At 51.4% G+C, this 26,741-nt stretch overlaps 3 protein-coding genes across 8 annotated transcripts in view; 2 read left to right on the top strand and 1 right to left on the bottom strand.

Annotated features, from left to right (window-relative positions):
* WDR62 (WD repeat domain 62) overlaps positions 1-1,011 on the bottom strand; it is a 45,028-nt gene extending 44,017 nt beyond the window's left edge. For all 4 annotated transcript variants that reach the window (XM_067019006.1, XM_067019007.1, XM_067019009.1 and 1 more), the window contains exon 1: positions 448-1,011. In XM_067019006.1, coding sequence (XP_066875107.1) covers positions 448-627 — 180 coding nt within the window. In that variant the 5' untranslated portion in view covers positions 628-1,011. The remainder of the gene's footprint in view (positions 1-447) is intronic.
* THAP8 (THAP domain containing 8) lies at positions 978-12,803 on the top strand. 3 transcript variants are annotated; one of them, XM_059044011.2, is made up of 4 exons: positions 978-1,408; positions 9,825-10,017; positions 10,180-10,572; positions 12,189-12,803. In XM_059044011.2, exons 1-4 carry the CDS (start codon positions 1,326-1,328, stop codon positions 12,327-12,329), a joined length of 810 nt encoding a protein of 269 aa, XP_058899994.1. In that variant the 5' UTR covers positions 978-1,325; the 3' UTR covers positions 12,330-12,803. The 3 variants fall into 3 exon arrangements, with proteins under 3 accessions (XP_058899994.1, XP_058899995.1, XP_066875307.1); XM_059044012.2 differs by having other exon boundaries at positions 978-1,394; XM_067019206.1 differs by lacking the exon at positions 978-1,408 and adding an exon at positions 2,160-2,234.
* A 1,446-nt stretch (positions 12,804-14,249) lies between these two features.
* On the top strand, positions 14,250-26,372 carry CLIP3 (CAP-Gly domain containing linker protein 3). The gene is made up of 14 exons (XM_059045126.2): positions 14,250-14,445; positions 14,762-14,985; positions 17,999-18,138; positions 18,224-18,317; positions 18,504-18,665; positions 19,058-19,176; positions 19,686-19,922; positions 22,201-22,336; positions 22,484-22,612; positions 23,245-23,388; positions 23,456-23,579; positions 23,787-23,851; positions 24,211-24,283; positions 24,826-26,372. Exons 2-14 carry the CDS (start codon positions 14,820-14,822, stop codon positions 24,878-24,880), a joined length of 1,644 nt encoding a protein of 547 aa, XP_058901109.1. The 5' UTR covers positions 14,250-14,445; positions 14,762-14,819; the 3' UTR covers positions 24,881-26,372.
* Positions 26,373-26,741: the final 369 nt, after the last annotated feature.

The following is a 26,741-nucleotide window of genomic DNA, read 5'->3' on the forward strand; positions in this document are numbered from 1 at the left end:
CTGAGGAAGAGTTGGAACAAGTAGGACTCGGGACTGAACCCTGGTAGGGACTCTAAAGACCAAGAGGGGGTTGAGGTCAACAAAAGTGGAAGGGCCCAGAGATACGTCTAAAGGTAACTAAAGGGATAAACAGAACTAGGAGGTGATTAGCAAAACTTCAAGGTACAGGACCAGAGAGGAACCCCGGCAACGCTCCAAGGGCTAAGGGTGGGGTCAGGGTTTGAGAAGGTGAGTAGGAACGACGGGCACTAACCGAGAAAGGAGGAGACAGGGCAGTGGGATGAGCCTTGGCTAAGGGGGCGGGGTTTAGAGAACTAGTCGGGTCAGAGAGCAGCTAGAGGGGGTACCAACCGGGGGCTGAGAGGCGGGGCCAAAGATCTAAGGGCGGGACCAAGGGAGACCCAGGGGAACCTGGAACTGAGACGCGCAAGGTAAGCAGCTCCTCACCCGGTTCTGCACCGTGTCCTCGGGCGCCGCCGAGAGTCTGGTCCGCCGCCGGAGGCAGAGTGGTGGAACGGGGGGCGGGGAAGACTGGGCCCTCCGCGCCGGAACTCCCGCCATGATGGATGGCAACTTCTCGGCTGCATCGTTCCGCGCGTGGCCTCCAGGCCCCAAGGCCGTCATCATCGCTCCGGAGCCCGGCGACCGTTACACCCCTCAACCGCCACCGAACAGTGAACAGCCGCGGGAAAGCTGGCGCCGCCGCCCATTGGACGCGGCCGGCTGCCGGTCTGGCCAATCTCAGGGTTGCCAGGCGGCGCTTTTGACCAATGAGAGATAAGAGGCGGAGCGGAGGGTCTGGCAGGGTGGAGCCACGGCTCCTCAGCTTGATGCTTGGTCGAGTGTTGTGGAGTTTTTTTAAAATCCCGTCTGTGTTTTCATCATTCACTAAATATCAGGTTTTAACTTTTACGAGGCTAATGCCAAAGCCTCCTCGCCTCGCTTTTTGCTGCCCCCGCACCCCCACCCAAGGGCGACTATCCGCGCAGTGGCAGTCGCCCGGATGTAAGCATAGGGTGGAACAGAAAAAGACTGAAGAGTTGGCGCAGACTCAGAAACGCCTTGACTCCACCTCTCCCCCATCATGTGATGAGGTCCGGGTGGCTAAGAGCCGGCTTTGCGCAGACATTCTCGCTTTTCTCCTTTTGCCACGTGATGAGGGCGTAGCTGTGGTAACGCGACCTGGCGCGCAGTACGCAGGCACGTGACGAGGCCCCATACGTCAGGCACGCTGCAACAGCGCGGGCGGGGCGGTGTTCGGCGGCGCCCGGCGAGGACCAAAGTGAGTCTTCAGACCGGGCAAAACCCAGTTGGGTTGGACAGCCATGCCCAAGTACTGCCGGGCTCCGAACTGCTCCAACAATGCGGGCCAATTGGGCGCGGACAACCGCCCGGTGAGCTTCTACAAGTGAGCACAAGCGAGGGGCGGGGCTTGCAGGGAGGCGGGGCCCTGTGGGGGCGGGCCCGAGGGTAAATGCCTCAGTGCGGGGGACCTAGTTCATTTTGCGAAGAGATCGTATTCCCAGTGTTTCACTAACAGTAAACACCGCATATGTAAAGGTGCAGATGTGTGAAACAGCAGGGGTAGACGATTAACTGCAGGTAGTGAACTGGGCGAGCGGAGGAATGGGAGGGCTGTGTAGACAGAAGTGAGGTTGCTCCAGGCTCAGAAAGAGCCTACAGTTGCCCACTCGCCATCCCCACGGATTTGAGGCATCTCAAACTCAAAACATCCGAAACCAAGCTCCTGATTTTGTCTCTCCTAAAATCTCCCATAGCCTTTCCTATCCTAGTTAATAGCTTTCCATCCTTACCGTCTTTCAGGCTAGAAACCCTTACAGTCATCTTTACTTCTCTTTTCTCACACTTGAGAAAGTAAAAATTAGCTTGAACTGTAAAACAAAAAAACCCCAATAACAACAAAAAACCTGCCTTCTTATTTATTTGGCTGGAAAGACAGACACGGGAAAAGCTAGCTGAAGAGTTAATAGGAAAAAAATTTTCTATATTTTTCTCAGGGACGTGCTGCAGATGTAGTGACAAAACTCCCCTTCTTTTGAGTGACTGCTGTTTTCTTACTAGGAAGCTTTGTTCTCTAAAATCGTAGGCCATCACAAACTACTGTTTGAAATTACATCCGTAAGAATGAAACATCTTACTTAAGGTTTGGAGATGTTGAGTCACTTTGACACAGAGAAGCAACCTTGATTTACAATCCAGGTGCAGAGCTTCAGGTAAGGGGTTTCTGGACACAGTATTCCACATCTATCCAAACTTTATTGCTTCCAAGGAGACAGACCCTGGGCCCACTTTGTAATCCAGGTCTGATACTGATCCCTTTACACACAGTTCTGCTTTGCTTTGAGCCTATCCAAACACTGTTTCACTTACATTTCACCTAAATTTCCCCCATTCACCAAACCCAAATAATAATTATTTTCCTCTGTTTGATGCAACTCCCCACAGTATCTCTGGTGTACAGTCCCCTTATTGCTGTGGTAAATAAACCTGACTTCCCTAGACTACAGGCTTGTCCCTGGTGGCCTTAGTCTAAGTGGGCCAGGACACATTCCTCATCCAGTCCATTAGCAAATCCTGTTGACTCTCCCTTTAAAGTCTATCAAGAATTTACCACTTCTAACCTCCTTCCTTGTCCCCACCCTGGTGTTGGCCACTGTCACCTCCCAGCTGCATGACTGCACTATTTTAGTAGCCTCTCCATTTGTCAGCCTGCTCCCACAGTCTGTTCAGGGCTCAGATCCCCTCCCCAGCTCCCACCTGACTCTGTAAACACAAGAAGGTGAGGCTGGAGCAGGCAGAGAACAGGCCTACAAAGCCCTACAGGAGCTGGATCCCCACTCTCTGTCTGACCTCATCTCCTCCCTCCTGTCCCTTACTTAACTCTGCTCCAGTGTCACTGGCTTATTCGATGTACCTCTAGCATGCCAGGCACATTGTTGCCCCAGGGCCTTTCCCTGTTCTGAAAAGCCTGTGCTGTTCCCTCTGCCTGGAAAGAGCTTCCCTTTATGACCACCACTCTGTAAAATGATAACCCTCTCCCAGTACATATATATTCTCCCTATTTGCCTCCTGCTTTGTTTTTCCCTTTAACATTTACCACTTTCTGGCATACCACATATTTGATATATTTATTTATTGGCTCCTCCACTAGAATGTCAGCTCCATGAAGGCAGGGTTTATTTTCTGTCTTATTCCCTGTTATGTCCCCACCACCTAGAACAGTGCCTGGCATGTAGTGGGTGCTCAGAAATATCTGTTGGATGAATTTGATGAATGCATTTCAGATGGGCTTCTCAGGAAACTCAGAATGCCATGTCCCAGCCATCCCTTGAGGGACCCTGGTTCAGGGTAGGAGGAGGGCAGAGGAGTTTTTGAACCTAAATCAGTATGTCCAGACTTGCTTTTTAATATATATCACTCTGACATTGTTTATTACGTCAGCAACTCCGAGTGTCTCCTGTAGTAAGTAAGCTCCTGCTGGACACAAAGGACCCTGACAGATCTTGTTCCTGCCCTGACAGAGCTCGTGGATAGGTGCGGGGTCAATCATTGAAGAACTGAGGACACAACTTTATCCTTTCTTTTCTTCAGTACCACTGCCCCCAATCTAGTCCATTAATCCATCCTTTGACTCTACCCTCCAAAACAGTCCCATCCTGCAGCAATCACAACAAAAACCCTAACTCCTTGGCAATACAGTTATAAATGCAAATGACAGAATCCTCACTAAACTATTAGGAAATAAGGAAAGAAAGAAAACCCACCACATTCCTAGTCTGACCACTTCTTATCACCTCTGCTGTCACAGCATAGCCCAGGCTGCCATCATTTCTTTCTTTCTTTTTTTTAATATGTCTTTCTTTATTTATTTTGGCTGTGCTGGGTCTTAGTTGCGGCATGCGGGATATTTAGTTGTGGCATGTGGGATCTTTAGTTGTGGCACATGGACTTCTTAGCTGCAGCATGTGGACTTCCTAATTGCGGCATGCATGTGGGATCTAGTTCCCTGACTAGGGATCGAACCCGTGCCCCCTGCATTGGGAGCGTGGAGTCTTACCCTTTGGACCACTGGGGAAGTCCCCATCATTTCTTAATGAGATGCTGTGATAGATGCTTGCTGGTCTCCCTACTTCTATGCTTGCTTCCCTTACAGCGATGACAATAACTTGCTTAAAGAGCACTTACTGTATGCCAGGTACTGTTCTAAGTGCTTCACACATAATAATAAGGAGAACAGTGGGAACTGTGCATAGCAGCCAGGGACCGTATAAAAATCAGTTCATGTCTGTGTTGTTTAAATCCCACCAATGGCTGCCAGGCTGTTCCTCACACAGGCTGAGCCATTCCCACCTCAAGGTCCATCCGTGTCACTCCTGAAGAAGCCATTTAGCTAAGAGTTTGGTGAGGAGCAGTCTCCAAAGGAGATTCAAGAGAGGGCATGGATGCTAGGAAGGAACAAGGTGAAACACTGAGGGAAGTGGCTGCTAGGAAGTAACTTGAAATTCCTGCCTGGGTGCCAAAGGAAACATTCATTAGTTGTGATTTAGGCCCTTTCAGGAACAAATGACAGTCTTCTCTAATGGCAGGGGGAGGTGTCTAACAGGTAGGAATTGTATCTGTCTGGCAGTAACAAAGTCCGGAAATAATAGTGGCTTTACCAAATTATGGGGTCTATAGGAATCAGCGTGTTTAGGTTATATGCTACAGTTACAAACTCACAGAATCTCAGTGGCTTACCACAGCAAAGGGTTATTCCTCACTCACACTAATGTCCTTTTTAGGCCATTTGTGGCCCTTCTCTACTGTATCTTAATTGGGGATTCAGGCTGAAGGAGCCTCCCCTACCTGGAATATTGGTGGTCTTGTGGGAGGGGGAAAAGAGAAAGTGAGGAGAATCACCGAATGGCTCCTGGTAAATTGCATATTTAGCAGTGGCCCATATCACTTTTACTTCTTTGGCCACAGCAAGTCTATGGTAAGTGTCAGGTCAGTAGAGTGGAAACGTGTATCTTCATGTGGGGAAGGGCAGCAAATGTCTTGAACAATAATACAGTCTACCTCAAGGTTTATTTTTCTCTCACATGAAGCAAGTACAGAGGTTGGCAGACGAGCACTGATGTGGCAGTTCCACAATCATCAGGGGTGAGGGTCCCATCTTTCATGTCCATCCAGTGGCTGCCAAGTACCTCAGCCATCATGCCCAACCATTTCTGGTAGGGAGAAAAGAGAAGGGACGAAGAGTAAAAGAGACACAACTCTAAACTGAGCTGGTCCCCTTTACAAAGCCTTCTCAGAAATCCCACCCAACGGTAGGTTCTTCATCATTGGTCACACCCCAACTGCAAAGGAGCCTGGGAAATGTAGTCTTTTTCTGGGCAGTTAACCACCCTGAAGACATTTTGAGTTATGTTAGTAAGGAAGAAAAGAAGAACTTCTAGCAGTGCTGTAGATAGAATGGCCAACAAGACTAAAATATTCTATAAAAAAGGAGGACACTGGCTGTGCACTTAAGGTAGAATTTTAGAGAGGGACATTTCCTATCATAAATGTTGCCATCTAGAGGAACAAAAGAGAATAAAAGCAAGACCAAATTAGGAAGAGGTTTTCAATGATATTACTTTCCTCCTTTGCACCTTGAGCTGCTTCTGATTCCATTTGAGAACCCTCTCACATTTAAGGTACCATCCTGGATGTCTCACCCAACATGAAAGTATTGGCCAGAACTTAGTTACATGTACCACCTACTGCAAAGCAGCCTGGGAGACAGTCGTCTAACAGGGCACATTATGGCCTCAAAAAAGTTGGAGTTTGTTAGTAAGGAAGAAGAAAGTGGACGTGGAGTAATCAGTTGGCAGTCTCTGCCCAGGAGTAGGTGGGAAGTGCGGGTACAAGGGTTTTCATGTTCGTGTCCAGGCAGAAGGAGGCTGGTGAGAACATTTGGATCTCAGATTGAGGGTGAAGGAACTGCAGCAGCCAGAGTTCCTGGCTCTGTGCCCTGGGGTTCTGCTCTTTGGATGCCACGCTCTCCTCTGAGTCAGCCCTTCTGTCCTCATTCACCAGCTATCCCCCACTTCCCTCGCTGTCTGCCTTTTGCCTGAGAAGTCTTCCTTTGCTCCCCACCAACAACCTCTGTCCATCCCATCCACCTCCTCCCCACTGGTGGCCTCTTTACGTTCTTACGTGTCTTTCCCAGTGTTTCTTTATGCAAATGCAAGCAAGTCTGAACATATGTTCTTGTTTCCTCCTTTATTACTTTGTTAGTTTCCTATGGCTGGTGTTACAAACTGCTGGTGGCTTAAAACAATAGGAATTATTCTCTCACAATCCAGATCGGTTTTACTGGGCCAAAAAGGTGTCAGCAGGGCTGCATTCCCCAGGAGGCTCTAGGGGAAAATCTGTTCCTTGCATCTTCCAGTTTCTGGTGTCCGCAGGCATTCCTTGGCTTTTGGCCACATCACTCCAATCTCTGCTTCTGTCATCACATTGCGTCTCCTCTTTTATCTGTGGTAATATGTTCTTCTGCTTCCCTCCTATAAGAATACTTGCAACTGCTTTTAGGGCTAACCCTGATGATGTAGGAGAATTTTCCCCATCTCAAGATCCTTAATCACATCTTTTGTCATGAAATGCAATATTCACAGGCTCCGGGGATTAGGACATGGATATCTTTTGGGGGACCGTTATTCAGGCTGCCACAATTACTAAAAGCTGATATACTCTATTTGGAACCTTGCTTTTTTCACATAATGTATGCCTGACAATAGCATATCAGTTCATACAGTGCCTTCAGCCTATTTTAGAGCTGCGTGGTATTCTTTTGTGTGCATATGCCTGAGTTTATTTGTCCTGTCTCCTATGGATGGGATTGTCTCCCACCCTCTAACACTCCTTACCCTTCCTTTTTTTTTTTTTCTTTTTTTTGTGGTACGCGGGCCTCTCACTGTTGTGGCCTCTCCCGTTGCGGAGCACAGGCTCCGGACGTGCAGGCTCAGTGGCCCTGGCTTACGGGCCTAGCCGCTCCGCGGCATGTGGGATCTTCCCGGACCGGGGCACGAACTTGTGTCCCCTGCATCGGCAGGCAGACTCTCAACCACTGCGTCACCAGGGAAGCCCACTCTTCCTTTTTAACAAAGAGAGAGCAGGCCTTATAGCCCTCAGCAAGTAAAGGTATCGGGTATTTTTATGGTTAACTCCTATTTATGGAATTGATACTGGTTTTCCATTTTCAATTGTGGTTTAAAGTTTCTCTTTTAGGTATCTTCGTTTAATACTTAAGTTGTTCAATTTTAAGAAAAATATGAGGTAGATAATGTCACAGATATGGAAGACATTGTGAAGGTGGGATGTGGATGACTGACTGTATTAGTTATCTAATGCTCCATAACAAACTATCCCAACATTTAGCAGCTTAAAATAAACCTTTAATGTTTCACAGTTTCTGGCAGCTCCCTCAGAACAAACTGGCCAGAACTTAATCATGTGGCCACCTCTAGCTGCAAATGAAGCTGGGAAATGAGGTCTTTATTGTGGACAGTCTTGAGCCCAGGTCTAAATAGAAAGTGTATTGCTATAAAAGAGGGCAAAAAGAGATATTGGGGACAGTGGCACCAGTTAATGGGTGGCAGTATTTCTAATGGACACAGAAGTAGTTGGGCACCTATAGAGGGTGCCTTATCAGATAATCCCTATCCACTCCCACTGGGAAAGCTTTTATTTAATTCATTTAAAAAAAAATTTTAAATTAAAAAATTTTTTAATTGTGGTAAAATACACATAACATAAAATCTCCCCTCTTAACCATTTTTAAATTCAGTAGTATTAAGCATGTTCACATTGTTGAGCAACCAATCTCCAGAACTTTTTCTTTCTTTTTAAAAAAAAAATTATTTATTTATTTTTGGCTGCATTGGGTCTTCATTGCTGTGCGCGGGATTTCTCTAGTTGCGGTGAGCAGGGGATGCTCTTCCTTGCGGTGTGCGGGCCTCTGATTGCAGTGGCTTCTCTTGTTGCAGAGCACGGGCTCTAGACACGCGGGCTTCAGTAGTTGTAGCACACAGGCTCAGTAGTTGTGGCTCATGGGCTCTAGAGTGCAGGCTCAATAGCTGTGGCGCACACGCTTTGTTGCTCCGTGGCATGTGGGATCTTCCCGGACCAGGGATCAAACCCATGTCCCCTGCACCGGTAGGCAGATTCTTAACCACTGCACCACCAGGGAAGTCCCTCCAGAACTTCTTCATCTTGCCAAACTGAAACTCTATACCCATTGAACAAGAACTCCCAATTTCCCTCCTCCTCCCCCAAGCCCCTGGCAACCACCATTCTACTTTCTGTTTCCTTGAATTTGACTACTTCAGATACCCCATATAAGTGGAATCATACAGTGTTTGGGTTTTTTGTGACTGGTTTATTTCACTTACCGTGATGTACTCAAGATTCATCCATGTTATAGTATGTGTCAGAATTTCTTTCCTTTTTAAGGCTGAATAATATTTCATTGTATGTATATACCACTTTTGCTAATCCATTCATTTGTTGATGGACTCTTGGGTTTCTTCTGGCTTTTGGCTATTGTAAATAATGCTATTATGCACATGAGTATGCACATATCTCTTCGAGACTCTGCTTTCAATTTTTAGGGGGTCTGTATCCAGAAGAGGGATTGTTGGATCATATGGTAATTCTATTTTCAATTTTTTGAGGAACAGCCATACATAGAGGCTGCTCCATTTTACATTCCCACCAACTGTGCACAGGGTTCCAGTTTGCTCATCCTTGCCAACACTTGTTATTTTGTGTTTGTTTGTTTTTGTATAGTAGTCATTCTAATGGTTATGAGGTGATATCTTGTGGTTTTGTTTGGCATTTTCCTAATGATAAATGATGTTGAGCATCTTTTCACATGCTGGTTGGCCATTTGTATCTTCTTTGGAGAAATGTCTATTCAAGTCCTTTGCCCATTTTTTTAATCGGGTTATTTGTTGTTGTTGTTAAGTTGTTTAAAAACTTTTTAACATGTTTTCAAGCATACACAAAAAACAGAGTTGTTTAAATGAATTCTCATGTATCTATCACTCAGTTATACCAGTTGTCAACATTTTGCTAATGTTTTTCATCCACCTTCCTGCCATGTACATCTTTAATGCAGTATTTTAAAGTAAATTCCAGACATTAGGCCTTTTATCCATAAATATTTCAGAATATTTTTCCAACAGATGACTATTTTAGAAGGTTAAACCAATATAATTATCACACCTAGCAAAATTAACTTCTTACAATTATCTAATACCCAATTCATGTTCAGTTTCCCCCAATTGTATTAAAATGCCTTTTTACAGAATGGTTTGTTGCAGACAAAGTCCACATCTGATGTTTCTTAAATCTCTTTTAATCTATAATCCCACCCCTACCCCCATGAATATGGGATCTCCCACATTCTAGATTTGTTCGATTTTGTAAACTGCCTCCTGAGATTCATATGGAGGAACAGACTGGAGGGGAAGGGAGAGTGACAGTGGACAAAGAGACCAGGAAGGAGACTGTTGCAAAAACCCAGCCAGGGGAGGCTGGAGGCGGGATGGGAGGGTCAGCAGAGGTGGGAGAGGTGAGCTGATGCTGGATGTTTGAAAGGTGGAGCCTGAAGAACTGGATGTGAGTAGGAGGTTGAGAGCCTGGTTGGGAGGCAGGGCCAGATTCTGGCCCAGGGGAGGCAGAGGTTTGGAGCTCAGGGACCTCTGGGTGTGCATATCCTCAGGGAGGGGTGGGGTTGGACCTGATCTCGGTGACCCCCCCCCCCCCACCGGCAGGTTCCCCCTGAAGGATGGCCCCCGGCTGCAGGCCTGGCTGAGGCATATGGGGCGTGAGCACTGGGTGCCTAACTGCCACCAGCACCTGTGCAGCGAGCACTTCGCCCCCTCTTGCTTCCAGTGGCGCTGGGGCGTGCGCTACCTGCGGCCGGATGCTGTGCCCTCCATCTTCTCTGGACCGCCGCCCGCCAAGGTGAGCTCAGGAGAGTCCCATTGCTGGAGTCTGATCCCCCGCCCTCCCCTCTCAGGGAGGTCCCTCCTGCAGGCTGACTCTCAGCGCTCCACTCCTGAGGAATTTTACCTTGGAGTCCGGCCCTGATGTCCTCCATCCCCCATCCCTTGCCTTGTCTTCCAGAGGCAGACGAATTCCCGAAGCACCGAGAAACCAGTCGTGCCTCCAACTCCACAGGAGGCCACATCCCTGGCCCCTGGCCCAGCCGTCCCGGCCCCTGGCCCCGTACAGCTTGTGGTGCTGGGGCCAGCATCCGGGGGCCCCGAGGTCCCAGCCACCGTGTTCCTGACTCCCCTGCCGCTTCCACCGGTTCCCACGGGGCCGCGCCCTGGAGGGTCGGCCCAGCACCCCCGGCCCGGGCTGGGCGCGGCGCTGGGAGCGCTGCAGCGGCGGGTGCGGAGGCTCCAGCGGCGCCACGAGCGGCACCAGGCGCGGCTGCGGGCTCTGGAACAGCTGGCGAAGCAGCTGCACGCAGAGAGCCTGCTGGCGTCGGCACACCGGGGCCGGCTGCGCGCGGTGAGTGTCCTGCTCGGCCCACACAGTGGGTGCGCTTTCGGCTAAACTAGAGTCCAGAGTTGAAAGTCTGAACAGTTCACCCGTGTTTCCAAATTTCTGGCTTGAAAAAAATCAGTCTGGCAATGCCAAGCAACTGTAGGAGCTGAGTAGTGGCTGCTCCATTTATTAATAATATTATAATATTTAAGCAGCCCTTACTCTCTTCTAGACACAGAGTTAATAACTTATTGAAAACTCACTATAACCTTGATATTGAAACTGCTCTTGTCCCCATTTTCCATATGAAAAAACGGAAGCACAGAGTGGTCCAGTAACTTGCCCAAAGCCAGGCAGTCAGTAAGTTGCAGAGCCAGGATTCAGACCCAGGTGTCTGGCCCCAGAGGAGGCCTGGGCTCCTCTGTGGGAGAGCTCCCTGCCTGGCCCCTATAGAGCTTGAGTTTGCAACTCTATACTAGAGTCTCCCAGGCCCTATCTAGGCCCTTTTGCCCCTATGTTTTACTGCTGAGTATTTTCTGGCATGGGGAGTGGAGGGGATCATGTCTTTTTTTATTTGGCCACGCCACGCGGCTTGTGAGGTCTTAGTTCCCCCACCAGGGATCGAATCCGTGCCCCCTGCAGTGGAAGCACAGAGTCCTAACCACTGCACCACCAAGGAATTCCCGAGGGGATCATGTCTTTAAAAATCAAAATTTGACCAGGCCTTCTTCCTGCTTAAAACCCCAGGGTCAAGCTTGAGGTCCTAGGGCCCTTGTTCCTGCCTGGACAAGGGAGGTGGGAGGGTGTTTCAGAAAGCCCCTGAGGTACCTCTGTAGCTAAGGTGTCTCAACCTGACAGCCAGTGGGTTGGGCCTGGCCCACAGATGTTATTCTTTTGGCCTCAGTAATACTGTAAAATATTTTCTGGTCTTTCCTGAAGGCTCAGCAGATCTAGCAGGAGTGGGTTCACATCCCCAGATAGTAGCAGTCAGCTAGAGCTGCAGTGGCTGTCCCTGGAGGCTTTATGTTTGAGACTGTGGCCTGAACCATGCTGGAGCACAAGAGGGACATACAGGGGGGTGGGCGGGGGCAAGGACATAACTCAGACTCAGGCCTGCGGTTCTTCATGGAGCCTGCCAGGGCCCCTGGACTGACAGTGTCTCTCTCTGCCTCCCCTGCCCCCATTCCATCCCTGTCTCTCAATCTCTTCCTCTCTCTCCCACATTCATCTTTGCCTTTCTGCCCCCTATGTCTCTGTCATCCCATCTATTTCCCCACTTTCCATGTCTCTCTTCATCTGTATCTTTATCCCCCATATCCATGTCCCTGTCTCCCTGCCCCTACATTTCTCCCACCCCCCATATCTGTCTCTCCATGTCTCTCTTCCCCCACATCTCTCCCTGTTTCCCCATACCTCTTTATACCCTCATGAATGTCTCTCTGGTTCTCACATCTCTCTCCTCACATCTCTTTCTGCCCATATCTCGCTCTGTCTCCTGACACCCCGCTCCCACCTCTACCTCCCTGTTCCTCACCATTTCTCCCCTGCCCCCACTTTTTCCTTCCCTCCTTCCCTCGCCTCACTCCCCTCATTCCCCTGTGTCCTCCATCTCTACTACTTCTTTGCCTGGGACGGCCCAGCTCCCTGGACCTGAGGAATCCCAAGCCTTCACCATCATTTGTGGCGGGCCTGACATAGCTGTGGTCCTTGCCCAAGGTCCTGCGTCGCCCACCCTGGACGCCAAGCCTGAGCTCCTGGACACTCAGACTCCCAGTGCATAAGGACCAGGGCAGATGATGGAAGACAGAGGAAGAGAGATGCATCAAACGTGGGCTTGGCCCAGCCCCATGACCCATGCCTGGGGCATAAGCAGTGCCTCCCTCAGGGGCCTGGCTCCCACCACCTCCTCCTAGGGACCCCTTGAACCTTAGGGCTGACCTGGGCCCAAGACCCCTGTCAGCAGTGATTACCCTGCGAACCAGGTCCCAACCCCACCTTCAATTTTTGCGGTCAGTAAAACATTCTCAGAGCAGAGCAAGGATTGTTTGCTTGGAGAGATTTGTACCTGGTTCTGAAGAGCCCCTCGTACCCTTTGCCAAGCCTGGTGCCAAGCTGGGGATACAGCAGTGAACACAGCTGACAAAAGTCCTGTCCTCGTGGTGCTCACTTTCTGCTTGAGTTCTGATAAACAGTATAATAAACAGTATAATTTCAGGTTGTGATAAGTGCCATAAAGACTGAATGAAAATGTAATGGGCTGGGTGGGAGGGAGGACTCTCTAGGGAGACAATGTTTGAGCAGACATCTGATGATGAGAAGGAGCTGGCCTGGAACGCACGTGGACTGGATGTTCCAGGGAGAAGAACGGCCCCTGCACATGCCCTACCATCTAAGGTATAAGCCGGAGGAAGACAGTGTTGCTATGGCGAACACTGAAGCAGGGAAGGGAGTGTGTGTTTGTGTGTGAGGAGGGTGGGGTTGGGATGCAATGTTAGATAGAGCAGAAAAGGTCTCATTGGAAAGGTACCAATAAGTGAAAGCCTAAAAGAGAGGAGTAAGGGAACCAGGTATCTGAGGAAAGAGCATTCCGGGCAGAAGGAAAGCCAGTGCAGATGTCCTTGGGTGAGGAGGAACAAGGAGGCCAGGGTGGTTAGAGTGGAGTGACTGAGGGGTAGAGTGAGAGGAGGTGAGATCGGAGAGATGACAGGGAAGTTCACACAGGGACTTGTGGGTTGTGGTTGAAACATTGGCTGTTACCTATAGTGAGGTGCAGCAAGCAGATGCCTTTAGGAAGGTCCTGATGTGATAGGTGTTAATAGGTCCCTCTGGCTGCATATTGGGGTGTTGGGGGGAGCTGCCATAGTCCAGGTGGGAGAGGATGAAGGGTGGACCAGGATTAGGGCCTGGGACTGGGGTGAGGGATGAAATTCTGGAAATATCTTGAATGGAGCTACTGGGCCTGCACATAAGAAGGATGAGAGATGGAAGGCAAAGTCAGCCAGCCCTGTTCAGGCTGGGATGATTGCGGACAGTGCAGGCCACAGCCAGTCAGGTGTGACAGCCCAGCCAGGATGATGGGGCCAGGAAGGCCTCATTCCTGGGCTGGCTCCTGGAGGCCTTTCTGGGGGAGGAGTCCATTGGCAGATCTATCCCCTAGACGCTGCCAAAGCCATGTAGCACGGTGATTAAAAGCCCAGACTCTATAGCCAGGCCACTGGGATTCAAGTCTTAGCTCCATTACCTATGTGCTGTATGCCCTTGGGTAAATGGCTTAACTTCTCTGGGTAAGTGCTGTGTGAGCACTATGTGATAATGACAATGACAGTGATTATAGGAGTCTCCACAAAATCATCCCTCTGAGACATCCCTTGTCTAAGGTGGACATGGAGTAGAGGTCAGGTCTGATATGTCAGAGAGAGAAAACACCCACCACCACCACACATCGAGACCCCTTCCCAAACTGGTCTGGTTCGCAGGCCTTCGCAAAGGCGCTATCACAGCAGTATGGACAATAAGAGCTGTGCCCGTTTTCCCATCCCTCTCTTTTTGCCCTTGTCCCTGCTTCATCTCTCTCCTTCTGTCTCCATGCCTCACATCCTTCTTCGTGGCCATTTCTTCTTCTCCCCGTCCTCGGTGTCTATATACCCTTCCCACCGTTGCCTCCAGTCTTTTCATCAATGCAAGCAGCCTCGCAGTGTCTCCGCCCCCGCGCCTGGTTGGGGGTGACAGCGCATGCGCCATCAGCGCCCCTCCCTCTCCACCCCCATCCCCCGTCGGCGTCCGGGCCTCGTCCCCTTCTCTCTGTCTCCTTCTCCCCCATCACTTCCTCAGACACTGGCACCCCATTACTCCAGTTTCCCCGGTTTCAGCTTTGGTCTCCAGCCCCAGACACCCAAGGTAAGATGGGTAGAGGGGAGGCCCACGGAGAAGGGGAGGGGCAAAGCATCCTGCATCCTGAGATAAACAAACCGGGGGAGGGGGCGGCCTAGACTGAGGGCCCTGACGCGGGAGGAGAAGAATGGGGGACTGGCCTGGGGGAAGTGATAGGCGTTGGGCCCACAAACCAGCATCCTCTGATGGGTGACTGGCGTCCCTGTGATTGCCCAAAATCCAGATCTGGGGGCGTGTGAGCCACCCGGAGCCCGGGGAGCGTCTGGGGGGCTGAGGTTTCGGAGACTGTGGGGCACCCTCTCTAGCTGACCTCTGCCCCCAGGATTTGCCTGAAGGCCACCCCCAACTCTGCACCTGCCCACTGAGTGCCACCAAGGACCATGACTAAGACAGATCCCGCCCCGATGGCCCCGCCGCTCAGGGCGGAGGGAGAAGAGGAGGAGGAGGAGGATGAGCCTGTCCCAGAGCCCCCCAGCCCCACCCAGGAGCGCCGGCAGAAGCCTGTTGTGCACCCCTCGGCACCTGCCCCCCTCCCCAAGGACTACGGTAACCACCCTCCCCACTCTGCAATATGGCCTGGAGCCTTGGGTGGCCAGGGAGGTTTGGCTGAACTCTGCTGGTGGAGATGGTGGGAGGATTCTGGAGGATTTGAAGGTGTTCTGGAGGAATCATGGCCCTTGGATTCCCCCCCCCCTTCATTAATTCATTCACCCATCGGAGAATGGAATTGGGATAATCATAATATTTGATTCATGACACATCATTCAGTCATTTAGTCATTAAACAAGCATTTTTGGAAAACCTGCTATGGACCTAGGAACTGGGTGCACAGCATGGAGCAAGACAGATCTAGTCTTTGCCTAAGAGAACTCACAGGCCTCAATGACAACCACACAAATAAGTATAAAAATATAATATAAGTACATAATTACAAGACATGATGAGAATTGTGTTTGCTAAGAACCGAATTCTGCAAGAGCTTTTTAAGATATGCATTCCCTGAGGAAGTAACATTTGAGGGAAACCCAAGGATGAATTGAGGGTTAACAAGGGAAAAGATCAGGGGAAGGGGATCCCAGGCAAGGTAACCACAGGAGTAAAGGCTCTGAGGTAGGAAGATGTGGAGCTGAGAGGGTGGCCTCTTGGAGAAAAGGAAAGTGTCTACTCATTCACCAAGCACTATTTATCCATCACTACTACTCTGTGACAAGCCTTGTGCTAGGAGATGGAGATTTAATGGTGAGCAATCCGGGCATGATCCCTGCTCTCAGGAGAGAAGGCAAGACTAAGCAAGTAACAGGTATATAAATCGGATAAGTTCAGATTGGAGTGGATGCTATGAAAGAAATAAAAGATGGAGATATAATAGAGAATGGCTAGGGGGCAGCACCTGAGACAGAGTGGTCAGGGTGGGTCTTTCTGACGAGGTGGCATTTAGGCTGAGACCCAGAGCATGAGGAGGAATCAGCCATAGGAGAGCTGGAGAAAGAGTGTTCCAGGCTGTAAGCAGCAAGTGCAAAAACCCTGAGGCAGGACTGAGCTTGCAGCAGAAGGAAAATCCCGGTGTTGCTGTTAGGGAGTGATCGGAGCTGAGATGAGAGGTTGGCAATGGCTAGATCTGGAAGGGCCTTAAAGGCTACTGTGAGACCTTTGGATATATTCTAAGTGTGATGGCGGGGGAGAGCAGTTTGGGGTGGGGGCAGGTCTGATTTATATTTTTAAAAGCTCCCTCTGGCTACTGGGTAGAGAGGGTGGAGCTCAGCCAGAATTAGATATAGGAGGAGGCTTTTAAAATATGTTGGCTGGGAATCCCCAGCAGCTGTAAGTTCGGAAATGAGGTTCCAAGTTCAGAGAGTAGGCGGCATCAGGGCAGGAGGGGTGGCATCTGTGGACATGTCACCCACTAGAGGTGGGTCAGAGAGGCCATAAGTTGCCCCCAGTCTGATAGAAAAATAAGAACGTTATCTGGGTGTCTAGGGCCGGGTATCCACCCTGGGAAACTGGAAAATCTCCACTGGAAATGTGGCTGGATGTGGCTGGGGCCTGTGGCCTGCTAGGAAGTCAAAGAGTCTAGGGTATCTGCCCCCCCATCCCCAGGAATCCTGCCTGTAGAACAAGGAGGGTTTGGTCACAGAATGTGAAGGAATCTGAAAATGTGGTCTAGGACAGAGAGAGGGCTAAGGTGGACTCCAAGAGGAACTCGTGTATTTATTAAATTTGTACATTAATTCAGCTAGACTGACAGAGCGCCTCCTCCATGGATAAGGGAGTGTACAAGGCAGCCTGGAAACATCCTAGTGAGGGGGACAAGCAAGAAAGGAAGAGAATGAGGAAGAAGAGAAAGAGAGGAAAAGAGGGAGGGAGGAAGGAATAAACAAGTAATGTTAAGTAGTGATTTTTTTCTTCTTTTTTTTCTTTTGGCCATGCCGTGTGGCATATGGGGATCTTAGTTCCCTGACCAGGATCAAGCCCGGGCCCCCTGCACAGGAAGTGCAGTGTCTTAACCGTTGGACCACCAGGGAAGTCCCTAAGTAGTGATAGTTTTAAAGAAATGAAAAAGTGCAAGAGATAAAGAAGGGCAGAGGTGCTGATTTAGCCAGGGTGGTCTGGGGAGGCCTCTCTGAAGCCTTAGGAAGATCTCAGGGAAGACGGGCCCAGGCAAGAAAAACAGCAAGCACAAAGCCCTGAGAGAGGAATTTGCCTGGCGAGTTGGAAGGAAAGAAGGAGGTCAGTGTGGTTGGAGGGGAATGAGTGAGGAGGAGAGGGCAGAGAACAGATGAGACCAGTTTGTGCAGGGCCTGTGGGCCAGGGTGAGGATTTGGGTCTGTACTCTGAGTGTGATGGGAGCCAGGGCAGGCTTAGCCAAGGAGAGCTGCGCTGTGACTGGGGTTTTAAAAAGAGCACACAGGCTGCTTCTGGGAGACACCTTCTATGCGGTACATCCCTGGGCTCTGTGTCATCTGGTCATTCATTTGCTCGTCCATTCAGCATGCACTGGGCTCCTGCCTTGTGCCAGCCCTGTGCTAGGTGCTGACGTTACTACAGGACAACACTCTAAAGGGGGGAGATGGAAGTTCCTCTGGGCACCTCTTGGCTGGCCACAGGTTGGATCCTGCCCATGGATCCCTTTTATGTGGACTGCACAGTAATTGAAATTTGGGGAGATTTTTCTTAAAAACCATGATTTCTGGCTTTTTAATTTTCTTTAACCTGGAGATTTGGCTAAACCACGCCCTGACAGGGCAACATGCGCTAGAGCAGTAGCAGCCCCCTTGGGCTTGCAGACTCCTTACCACACTCTTGTTTCATGGGGTGGAGTTTGCTGCTATATGATCTTCCAATTTTTCAAGACACACCAGGCATCCACATTTTTATGTGAGACCTCCTGATTTTGAAACCTCACGCTGGCCACACAGAAAATGCCTGTGGCCCATGTGCCACCAGTTTGAGACTCTACATTAGAGGTTTTAAAAGTCTAGAGCTCCTCTGCCTTAGGATGGAAGGAGGGGGGTCAGTCCACAGTTTGCCTGGGGTGATCTTGGACCTCTCACCACCCCAGCCTTCACCTTCTTCGACCCCAACGACCCTGCCTGCCAGGAGATTCTGTTTGACCCGCAGACCACCATCCCTGAGCTGTTCGCCATTGTGCGCCAGTGGGTGCCCCAAGTCCAGCACAAGATTGATGTCATTGGCAATGAGGTGAGAGCGCTGGGGAAGCGAGGGAGGAGAGGAAGGGGTTCCTCACGTGTTTGGGTAACCTTCCCTGGTCCCCTGGTACTCCCAGATTCTGCGTCGAGGCTGCCATGTGAATGATCGTGATGGGCTGACCGACATGACACTGCTCCATTATGCGTGCAAGGCGGGGGCCCACGGAGTCGGTGAGGGTCCAAACCCCCAAACCTAACTCCCATGCCCAACACGCTCAGAACCCCGGCCCTCAGACCTCCATCCTGGACCCACAGCCTAAAACCCCCAAGTGCAGTCCCTGAAGCCCTGGGCCTTCCCCATGCCCTGGGCCCACACTCTGGAGGAGGGGACCCAAGCTGACCTGGGCTGTCGCGCAGGGGACCCCGCGGCGGCTGTACGCCTCTCGCAGCAGCTGCTGGCACTGGGCGCAGACGTGACCCTGCGCAGCCGCTGGACCAACATGAACGCGCTTCACTACGCGGCCTATTTTGACGTGCCGGATCTCGTGCGCGTGCTACTGAAGGGTGCACGGCCCCGAGGTGAGGAGGAGGGGCCTGGCTGGGAGGGGCAGGACCTAGGCGAGGAAGGAGGGCTTGGAAGCAGAAGGAGGGTACCCAGGTGTCGGGGGAGGAGACGAGTGAGAAGCGGGGAAGGCGACTGATGGGGCCTGGCATGAGAGGCCAGGGTGGAAGGCGGGAGGCGGGAGGTACGGGAGAAGGAGTTCAGGGGTCCAAAACCTCAGGGCCTGGCGGGAGCTGGCTGGGAGGGGTGTGGCCGAGGAGGGGCGGGGCTCTGCGTCAGAGTCTGCCGGGGGCCCTGGGGCCTGCGGGTTAAGAGACGCATGAGGAGGTGGACTTCGGAGGCTGGAAGGCAGCGGGAGGGCTGGGGTGCTGTGGGCGCTCACCCGGAACCCTCCTCACCCATTTCCCAGTGGTGAACTCCACGTGCAGTGACTTCAACCATGGCTCAGCCCTGCACATCGCTGCCTCCAACCTGTGCCTGGGCGCAGCCAAATGTTTGCTGGAACACGGCGCCAACCCGGCGCTTCGGGTACTGCCCCCCTGGCCCAGTCCTGTTATCTTCTCCTTCCTCCCCAACCGCTTTTTGGCTAGCAGGCCTCTGCAGAGGATGGGAGTGGGGGAGGGGGCGGGGCAGGACCACTTGAGTTTCTTGAAGCTCTCATTCCCCATTGGCCCAGTTGGACCCTTAACCCGGCACCACAGGAGCCCATTTTCAGTGTTTGTCCTTCACATGGCCCCATTCCGGGCTTGGGGTCTTGACCCTGAGGGCATGACCTACAGCACTGAAGTGGGACCTTCATTCCCTATTGGCTCCATACTTGACATCCCCAGCCTGAGGTCTCAGGGGTGGACATCCCTGGGGACTGTGGGCTGTACCTCAATGCCCCACCCCTTCCTATTTCCAAGTTGGCCCAGGGTATGACCTACTCCCACCTCTGCCTCACCTTGACCCTGGGTCTCTGGGGGCATGGGCTCAGTAGGAGTGCAGCCTATGCCGCTGAGTCTTTCTTTGCTCCCTCTCTTCCTGTTGGCCCCCAGAACCGAAAGGGACAGGTGCCAGCGGAGGTGGTCCCAGACCCCATGGACATGTCCCTGGACAAGGCAGAGGCGGCGCTGGTGGCCAAGGAGCTGCGGACGCTACTGGAGGAGGCTGTGCCGCTCTCCTGCGCCCTCCCCAAGGTCACGCTACCCAACTATGACAATGTCCCAGGCAATCTCATGCTCAGTGCACTGGGCCTGCGCCTGGGAGACCGCGTGCTACTGGATGGCCAGAAGGTCAGGGACTGGAGCGGGGAAGGGAGGGCAGGACTCAGCCCTCATCTCTCAGAGCTGGGTCTTTGGGCAGAGTGCAGACTCTCCCCTTTGCCTGCCACCCTCCCAGTCATGCACAGTATTCATCTCGTCTAACAGTTGTTCTGTGAGTGCCTCCTTTGTGCCCCACCCAAGCTGAGCTCTCAGTGCAAGGGGGAAGACAGATCCATCTCCTGACAGTGACAGCCCAGAGCCGTCATGGCTCACGAGGAAGCACGTGCAGCGTGATGAGCGCAACTCTGCCCCATGGGGGTCCCCCTGGGCCTTGTGGTTCCCATCCAGGGGCCACTTGTGTCCCCACAGTGGTCAGTACTTTGCTCACTTGAAGATGCTGAGGAGTGAGCCAGGAGAAGAAAGGGAGAAGGGGGCCTTAGGGAGGGGGAGCAGGTATAAAGTCCCAGAGGACAGAGAGAATCTTCATTCATCCAAGTGTTCCAAGTTTGATTCATTTACCTGGTGTCCCTCAGGCTCCATGCTGGACCCAGCCTGTCCTTGGGGATAAAGGCCTGTGTTAGCCCCAGCCCTGCTCTCATAGAACTCCATTTCTATCGAGGAAGAGACAGTCAATAAAGTATACCCATAGTTAACATAATGTCCAGTAGCAGCAAAGGCTTTGAAAACCATTAAATGCTTGGATTTAATAAATTGGCCCTGGCTGAGGGCCGAGGTGGTTTTAGCTAAGGTCTTCTGAGACGGCTTCTCTGAGGAGGTGATATCTGAGCTGAGATGGGAAGGAGCTCACCTTGCAAAAATATGGAGACAGAGGAGACCGCAGGTACAAAGTCCCAGAGGAGGGGAGGGGGTAGTATGACTGGAGGGGAGTTATATAGGCAGGGTGAAGTGGAGAGACATTAGCAGGGTCTGGATCTCACCAGACCAGCAGGCCACTGGAGTGAATTTGAATTTTGTTTCTTTGTACAGTGAGAAGCCATAAAAGTCACATTTTGTTCCATAATCAAAGAGTTTTGCATGCATCAGCCCCATCTGGAAAGTTTCTGTACATGATTTAATCAAATCAGTGTGACAATTTTGAAAGCAGGATGGGTTGATTCTCTCCATTTTACAATATAGAAGACTAAGAAGCCCAAGAGGTGAAACTCTGTCTGAAAACATGTAATAACAATCTCTGCCTGTAGAGAAGCAGCATAGCACAGTGGTTATGAACTCAGGCTCAGGGATTTGCTCAGGCAAATCTCAGCTTTGCCACTTACCAGCTGTGGGGCCAGTGATTTCACCTCTCTGGGCATCCGTTTCTTCATCTGTAAAATGGAGCTGATAGTACCCACTTGAGGGGGGTTGTTTGAGGTTTATTTTATTTTTTTAAATTAATTTTTATTGGCATATAGTTGATTTACAATGTTGTGTTAGTTTCTGCTGAACAGCAAAGTGAATCAGTTATGTATATACATATATCCACTCTCTTTTAAGATTATTTTCGAGGTTTAACTAAGGTAAAATGTGTAAAGCCCTTAGAATAGGGCTTGGCTCTTTGTGTGCCAGGCACTGTTCTGATCCCCACACAACTCTCCAAAGTAGGCACTATTATTTAGCCCATTTTATAGATAAGGAACTGAGGCTTAGAGCAGTGAAGAAGCCTCACACAAATGATAACGACACTCACTGCAGCTAAGCAACTTCACATATATTAAAAATGTTTCCACCAGATAACCAGCCTCTGAGGTGGATTGTTATCTCCATTCTCCAAATGAAACTGAGGCCCCGTGAGGTCCCTTTACCAAAGTTACAGGATAATAATAGTCAACACTTACTGATCCCTTACTCAGCACCAGGCCCTGTTCTGCGGGCTTTTATGTCTCTATAGCATTCATGTCCAATAGACCTTTTTGTGAGATTGGAAATGTCCTGTGTCTGTGTAGTCCAGTGAAGTAGCCATAGCCACATGTGGCTATTAAGCACTTAAAATGTGGCTAGTATGATTGGAGAAATGATATGTTAATTTAATTTTAGTTAATTTAAATTGTCACATGTGGCTAGTGGCCGTTTACTGCATCGGACAGCGCAGCTCTGTAACAATCCTGTAAGGTGGGTGAGATTTCTGTTCCCATTTCGCAGATGAGGACGTTGAGGCACAGTTAAGTTATACAACCAGTGAATGGTGATGTCCACGCTGAGGTTTAAGCCTGGGGCTCCCTCATCCATCCCACCACGCTACCTGCGTGCCGGTGATCTTATCATGGCCTCTCAAGGTGCACCCAAGCCATAGCCTCCCTTGTTTCCTCAGACGGGCACGCTGCGGTTCTGCGGGACCACGGAGTTCGCCAGCGGCCAGTGGGTGGGCGTGGAACTGGATGAACCTGAGGGCAAGAATGATGGCAGTGTTGGGGGTGTCCGGTACTTCATCTGCCCTCCCAAGCAGGGTCAGTCCCACTGGGGCCCAGAAGGATGGTGGTGGGGTCCACTCAGTAGTTCTGATGCTGCTGCTGAGTGCTGGGGTTGGGAGGTGATGGGGGGCGGTCACAGGGCAGAGGCTTGGACAACTCCCAGCCCAGGCTCTGTCCCCCCAGGTCTCTTTGCCTCTGTGTCCAAGATCTCCAAGGCAGTGGACGTACCTCCCTCATCTGTCACCTCCACACCTCGGACTCCCCGGATGGACTTCTCCCGTGTCACAGGCAAAGGCCGCAGGGAACACAAAGGTCAGAGGGGGAGCCCTAGGAGTGACGAGAGCCATTCTTGAGGATATTCTGTGGGTAGCCCAGCTTCTGTGACTCAGTTTCTCCTCAGGTTCAAACTCCCATTTTAGAGGATGACCTCTGAGTTCCTGACTTTTGTGCCTCAGTTTCTCCTTTGACTCAGTACTGGTCCCACCCAGTTCTTGCAAGGACCTGTGTGTTCCCTGCCCCCTATGACTTAGTTTCCCCTTAGACCCAAAGGTTTTCTCCCAGTTTTAGGGAAGAATCTATGGGGTTCCTGGCTTTAGTGACTTGATTTATCCTCAGACCTAACTCCCCCCTTCATTTTTAAAAGGACAGTTTCTGACTTCTGAGACTCAGTTTTTCCCTTGGCCCAAATATCCTCAACTTTGAGAAAGAGTTTTGAGGTTCTCTAGGTTCTTGACTTAGTTGTCCCTCAGGCCCAAAGCCGCCACCCCCAGTTCTCTGGCAGCTGGGATTGTTTCCTTTCAAGCCCCCCCCCCAACTCATTTCAGAGGAAGGCTCGTCTCGTTTGAGCCAGGACAGTTTCTACCTTGTGGCTTTCTGGGTGACACGGGGCCCCCAGGGCTGGCATCTGGAGGCCTCACCCTCACCCCTTGTCCCCTTCTCGCCAGGTAAGAAGAAGCCCCCATCATCCCCGTCTCTGGGCAGCCTGCAGCAGCGTGAAGGAGCTAAGGCTGAGGTTGGAGACCAAGTCCTCGTCGCAGGCCAGAAGCAAGGGATCGTGCGTTTCTATGGGAAGACAGACTTTGCCCCAGGTGAGGATAGCTATCTGGGCTGGGGGCAGGCAGGGCCTCGAGGCATCCTGACACTCTCCTGTTGCAGGTTACTGGTACGGCATAGAGCTAGACCAGCCCACCGGCAAGCATGATGGCTCTGTCTTTGGTGTCCGGTACTTCACTTGCCCCCCACGGCATGGAGTCTTTGCACCAGCATCTCGAATTCAGAGGTGAGCCCAAACTCTGGTCACAACTCAGGGCACCACCCAGAATCCTGACCCCCCGCTTGGATGTCTCCTCCTCTTGGACCAGAAAGACAGTGTGGATATCCACCCCCACGCCCTAGTTCTTTTGTTGTAGGCCCCCCGGGGCTCCGCTCCTGGTCAGACCCTGGCCTCTTGTGGCTCTGACCCCTCCCACTCCTCATGTCTCCCCAGGATTGGTGGATCCACTGACCCCCCTGGGGATAATGTTGGAGCCAAAAAAGTACATCAAGTGACAAGTGAGTTCGGAGCTGGCTGTGGGAGGAGTGTGGATTTGGGGGTGGAGGAAAGGTCTACTGGTGACAGAATCGCCAGTATTTAATTGGGGACACACGGTCCAGGAAAATGATGAGACAGGATCCCAAAAAGGATGGGTGCTATAGGGATGGGGATGTTAACAAGGCTCTGAGCAGGCACCGGGGACATGGGTAGGTCTTGGAGGACACAGGGAACATTATTGACAAGAGATCTAGGTGGCTATTGGGAATGGGGGATATTGGGGACGTGAATAAATATTAATGAAAAAGAGTCTGGGTAGATACTGAGGACAGAGGTGGGTCTATCATCCCCTCACCTGAGACCATGCTCTTCCCTTCAGTGACACAGCCCAAACGCACCTTCACAACAGTCCGGACCCCAAAGGACATCGCATCAGAGAACTCCATCTCCAGGTACATAGCAACCCTTGGCCCCCCCTCTGCTGTGGGATATTCAGGGAGAGGCATCCACCAGGACATTGGACACAGGGAGTCTGGAGTTCTGGGTTGGGGCTGGAAATAGAGGTTAGGAAAACATACTAGTTAGCTTACCCAGAAACAGTCTTTAGGGAGTGAGGCCCCATAGTGAATTCTGGTGACTTCCACTATATACACATTTGGCTGCGTCGGGTCTTAGTTGTGGCATACGGGATCTTCACTGCGGCATGTGGGATCTAGTTCCCTGACCAGGGATCGAACCTGGGCCCCCTGTGTTGTGAGCATGGAGTCTTAACCACTGGACCGCCAGGGAAATCCCTGGTGGCTTCAACTTTGAAGGGGCAGGTAAAAGAGGCAGAACACCTTCCGCTCCACGGGAGCCTGAGAGGGCACAGGTGGAGAGACAGAGGCAGAATCCAGAAAGGCCAAATCCCAGACACTTGGGGAAGAGCTGGGCGGTGATGGATCCAGATGCTCCCGCATCCTGCACCAGCGTGTGACACAGTTCTCTTCCCCAGGTTGCTCTTCTGTTGCTGGTTTCCCTGGATGCTGAGGGCAGAGATGCAGTCTTAGAGGCTCTGGACATCTGAGAGAGACAGAGCCTCCTCTAGCATCTCCTGACACAAGGAGCCCCCGAGTCACCCTGAGATAGAGATTCCCAGTAACACATCCAGAATAGAGACCCCCATTAGCCAGCCCTCGATCACTGAGGCCCCATTATTAACAGGTTCCCTCATGATAACCCCCGCAAATACAAACCCTATGTTACCCAGAAAGAGATTCCCTAAGTGTAGTACCTTCAGGCTAGTCCCAACCCCTCAGAGCAGACTGCCCCCAATAACAGATTTCCACATCACCCCAAATGACAGTGACTTTCTCTACATAATGCTCCACAGCAGAACATTCCTGAGTCACTAGTCACTGGATCAGAACCCTTCCCTGTTAACGAAGACCCCCCCCCCCACCACCTCCACCATCAAGTCCCCTTGAAAGAAACACCTCCAGAGCAAGAGTAACAAACCCACATTTAATATCAGTCCCCTCAAGATGTGACCCCCGTGGTCACCCCAAACCCCCTACACTGCAATCAGAGACTCCCTCCATTAACGAACCCCCCTGCTCTTACCCCTCAAGAAGAGACCCACATTAACCAGCCCACTGTCACCCCCAATTTACAGATACCAAAACAGTACTGGAAGTGCTAATTACAGGACCCCCAAGTCTTCCTATCCTCTGCACCCTCAAGAAACCCCCAGTGCCTTGTATGAAGCCCACCCCATGCGGCCCACAGCACCTGTGCTGGCCAGGCTCCCAGAAAATTCTCTATTTTTAAAGTAATTATTTCCCCCCTTTGGGGGGACCCCAAAATTTGGAGGTCCCATTCTGGGACTCTGAGGATCCCAAACCCCAGAGTACGTGTCCTAAACTCTCCTGTGCCCCCAAGTCCTAGAGCCCCTAGGAGACCCCAAAGCCCCAACTCCCAGGATCCCCAAATCATGGAATCCCCAAATCCCCAGGGAATCCCAAATTTAAAAAATCCAATCACAAGCCCCCAGGAAACCTCAATCATGGAGGTTCTTGTGCCTGGGATGGAGGAGATATGCATCCCGGGCCCCCAGGGCACCTCAAGCCCTATTCATAGGCACCAGGAAACCCCAAACAGGAATTCTCATCCCTGGAAACCAGAGGACTTCAATGCCCTGAGTCCATGGATCTCAAGACACCCAAATTCCGAGAGCCCCAGCCCCAAGGGAACCTCAAATCCTCAAGTCTCCATCTCATACATGAGGGGCATCAAGGCCTTGAGGGGATCCCAAATCCTGGAGTCCCCATTTCAATCTACAATTCTGGTCACAGGTCCAAGACACCAAATCTAAGTTACTGGCCCTGAAGGACCTCAGAGTACCCCGGCCAGACTAACAGCCCGACGGAGACCCTGAAGGTCCAGGGGTCCAGGGCAGACCTGGGGCCCTGAAAATCAAGGACAGCTCACGACTGCCCCTTCACTGCATGTCCCCAAACTCAGCATGACCCCTACCCCCTTCAATAAAGACGTTTCTACGGCTCTCTGTGTCGAGTCGGTGTTTAGGGAGTTACGGCCCTGCCTCTGTACCCTTGCTGGGTACAGCAGTCTCGCATCCCTGCGGCTTTATATAGGATGGCCTAACCTGCGGGGAGTCCTTCCAACCATCGCGTCTTTCCTGCGGCCGCCACGGCTGCCCCTCCTTTCTGGGCTCTCCGCAGCGTGGACAGGTCCGGTTCTGGAGCTCTGATTGGTCGATGCCAGACGAAGACCCGTCTCTGAAGGGGCCCCAGTGGCTCAGAGGCCGGGAGGCACAGCCTGTCACTGAAAGAGGGTGAGGGGGCGGAACAATAGTGTGTGAGAGCGCCGATTGGGTGGAAGGAGGAGCCTTAGAGCCTTTGAGAATTTCCA

The sequence above is a fragment of the Kogia breviceps genome, chromosome 18 (assembly GCF_026419965.1).
Source record: "Kogia breviceps isolate mKogBre1 chromosome 18, mKogBre1 haplotype 1, whole genome shotgun sequence".
Classification (NCBI taxonomy): domain Eukaryota; kingdom Metazoa; phylum Chordata; class Mammalia; order Artiodactyla; family Physeteridae; genus Kogia; species Kogia breviceps.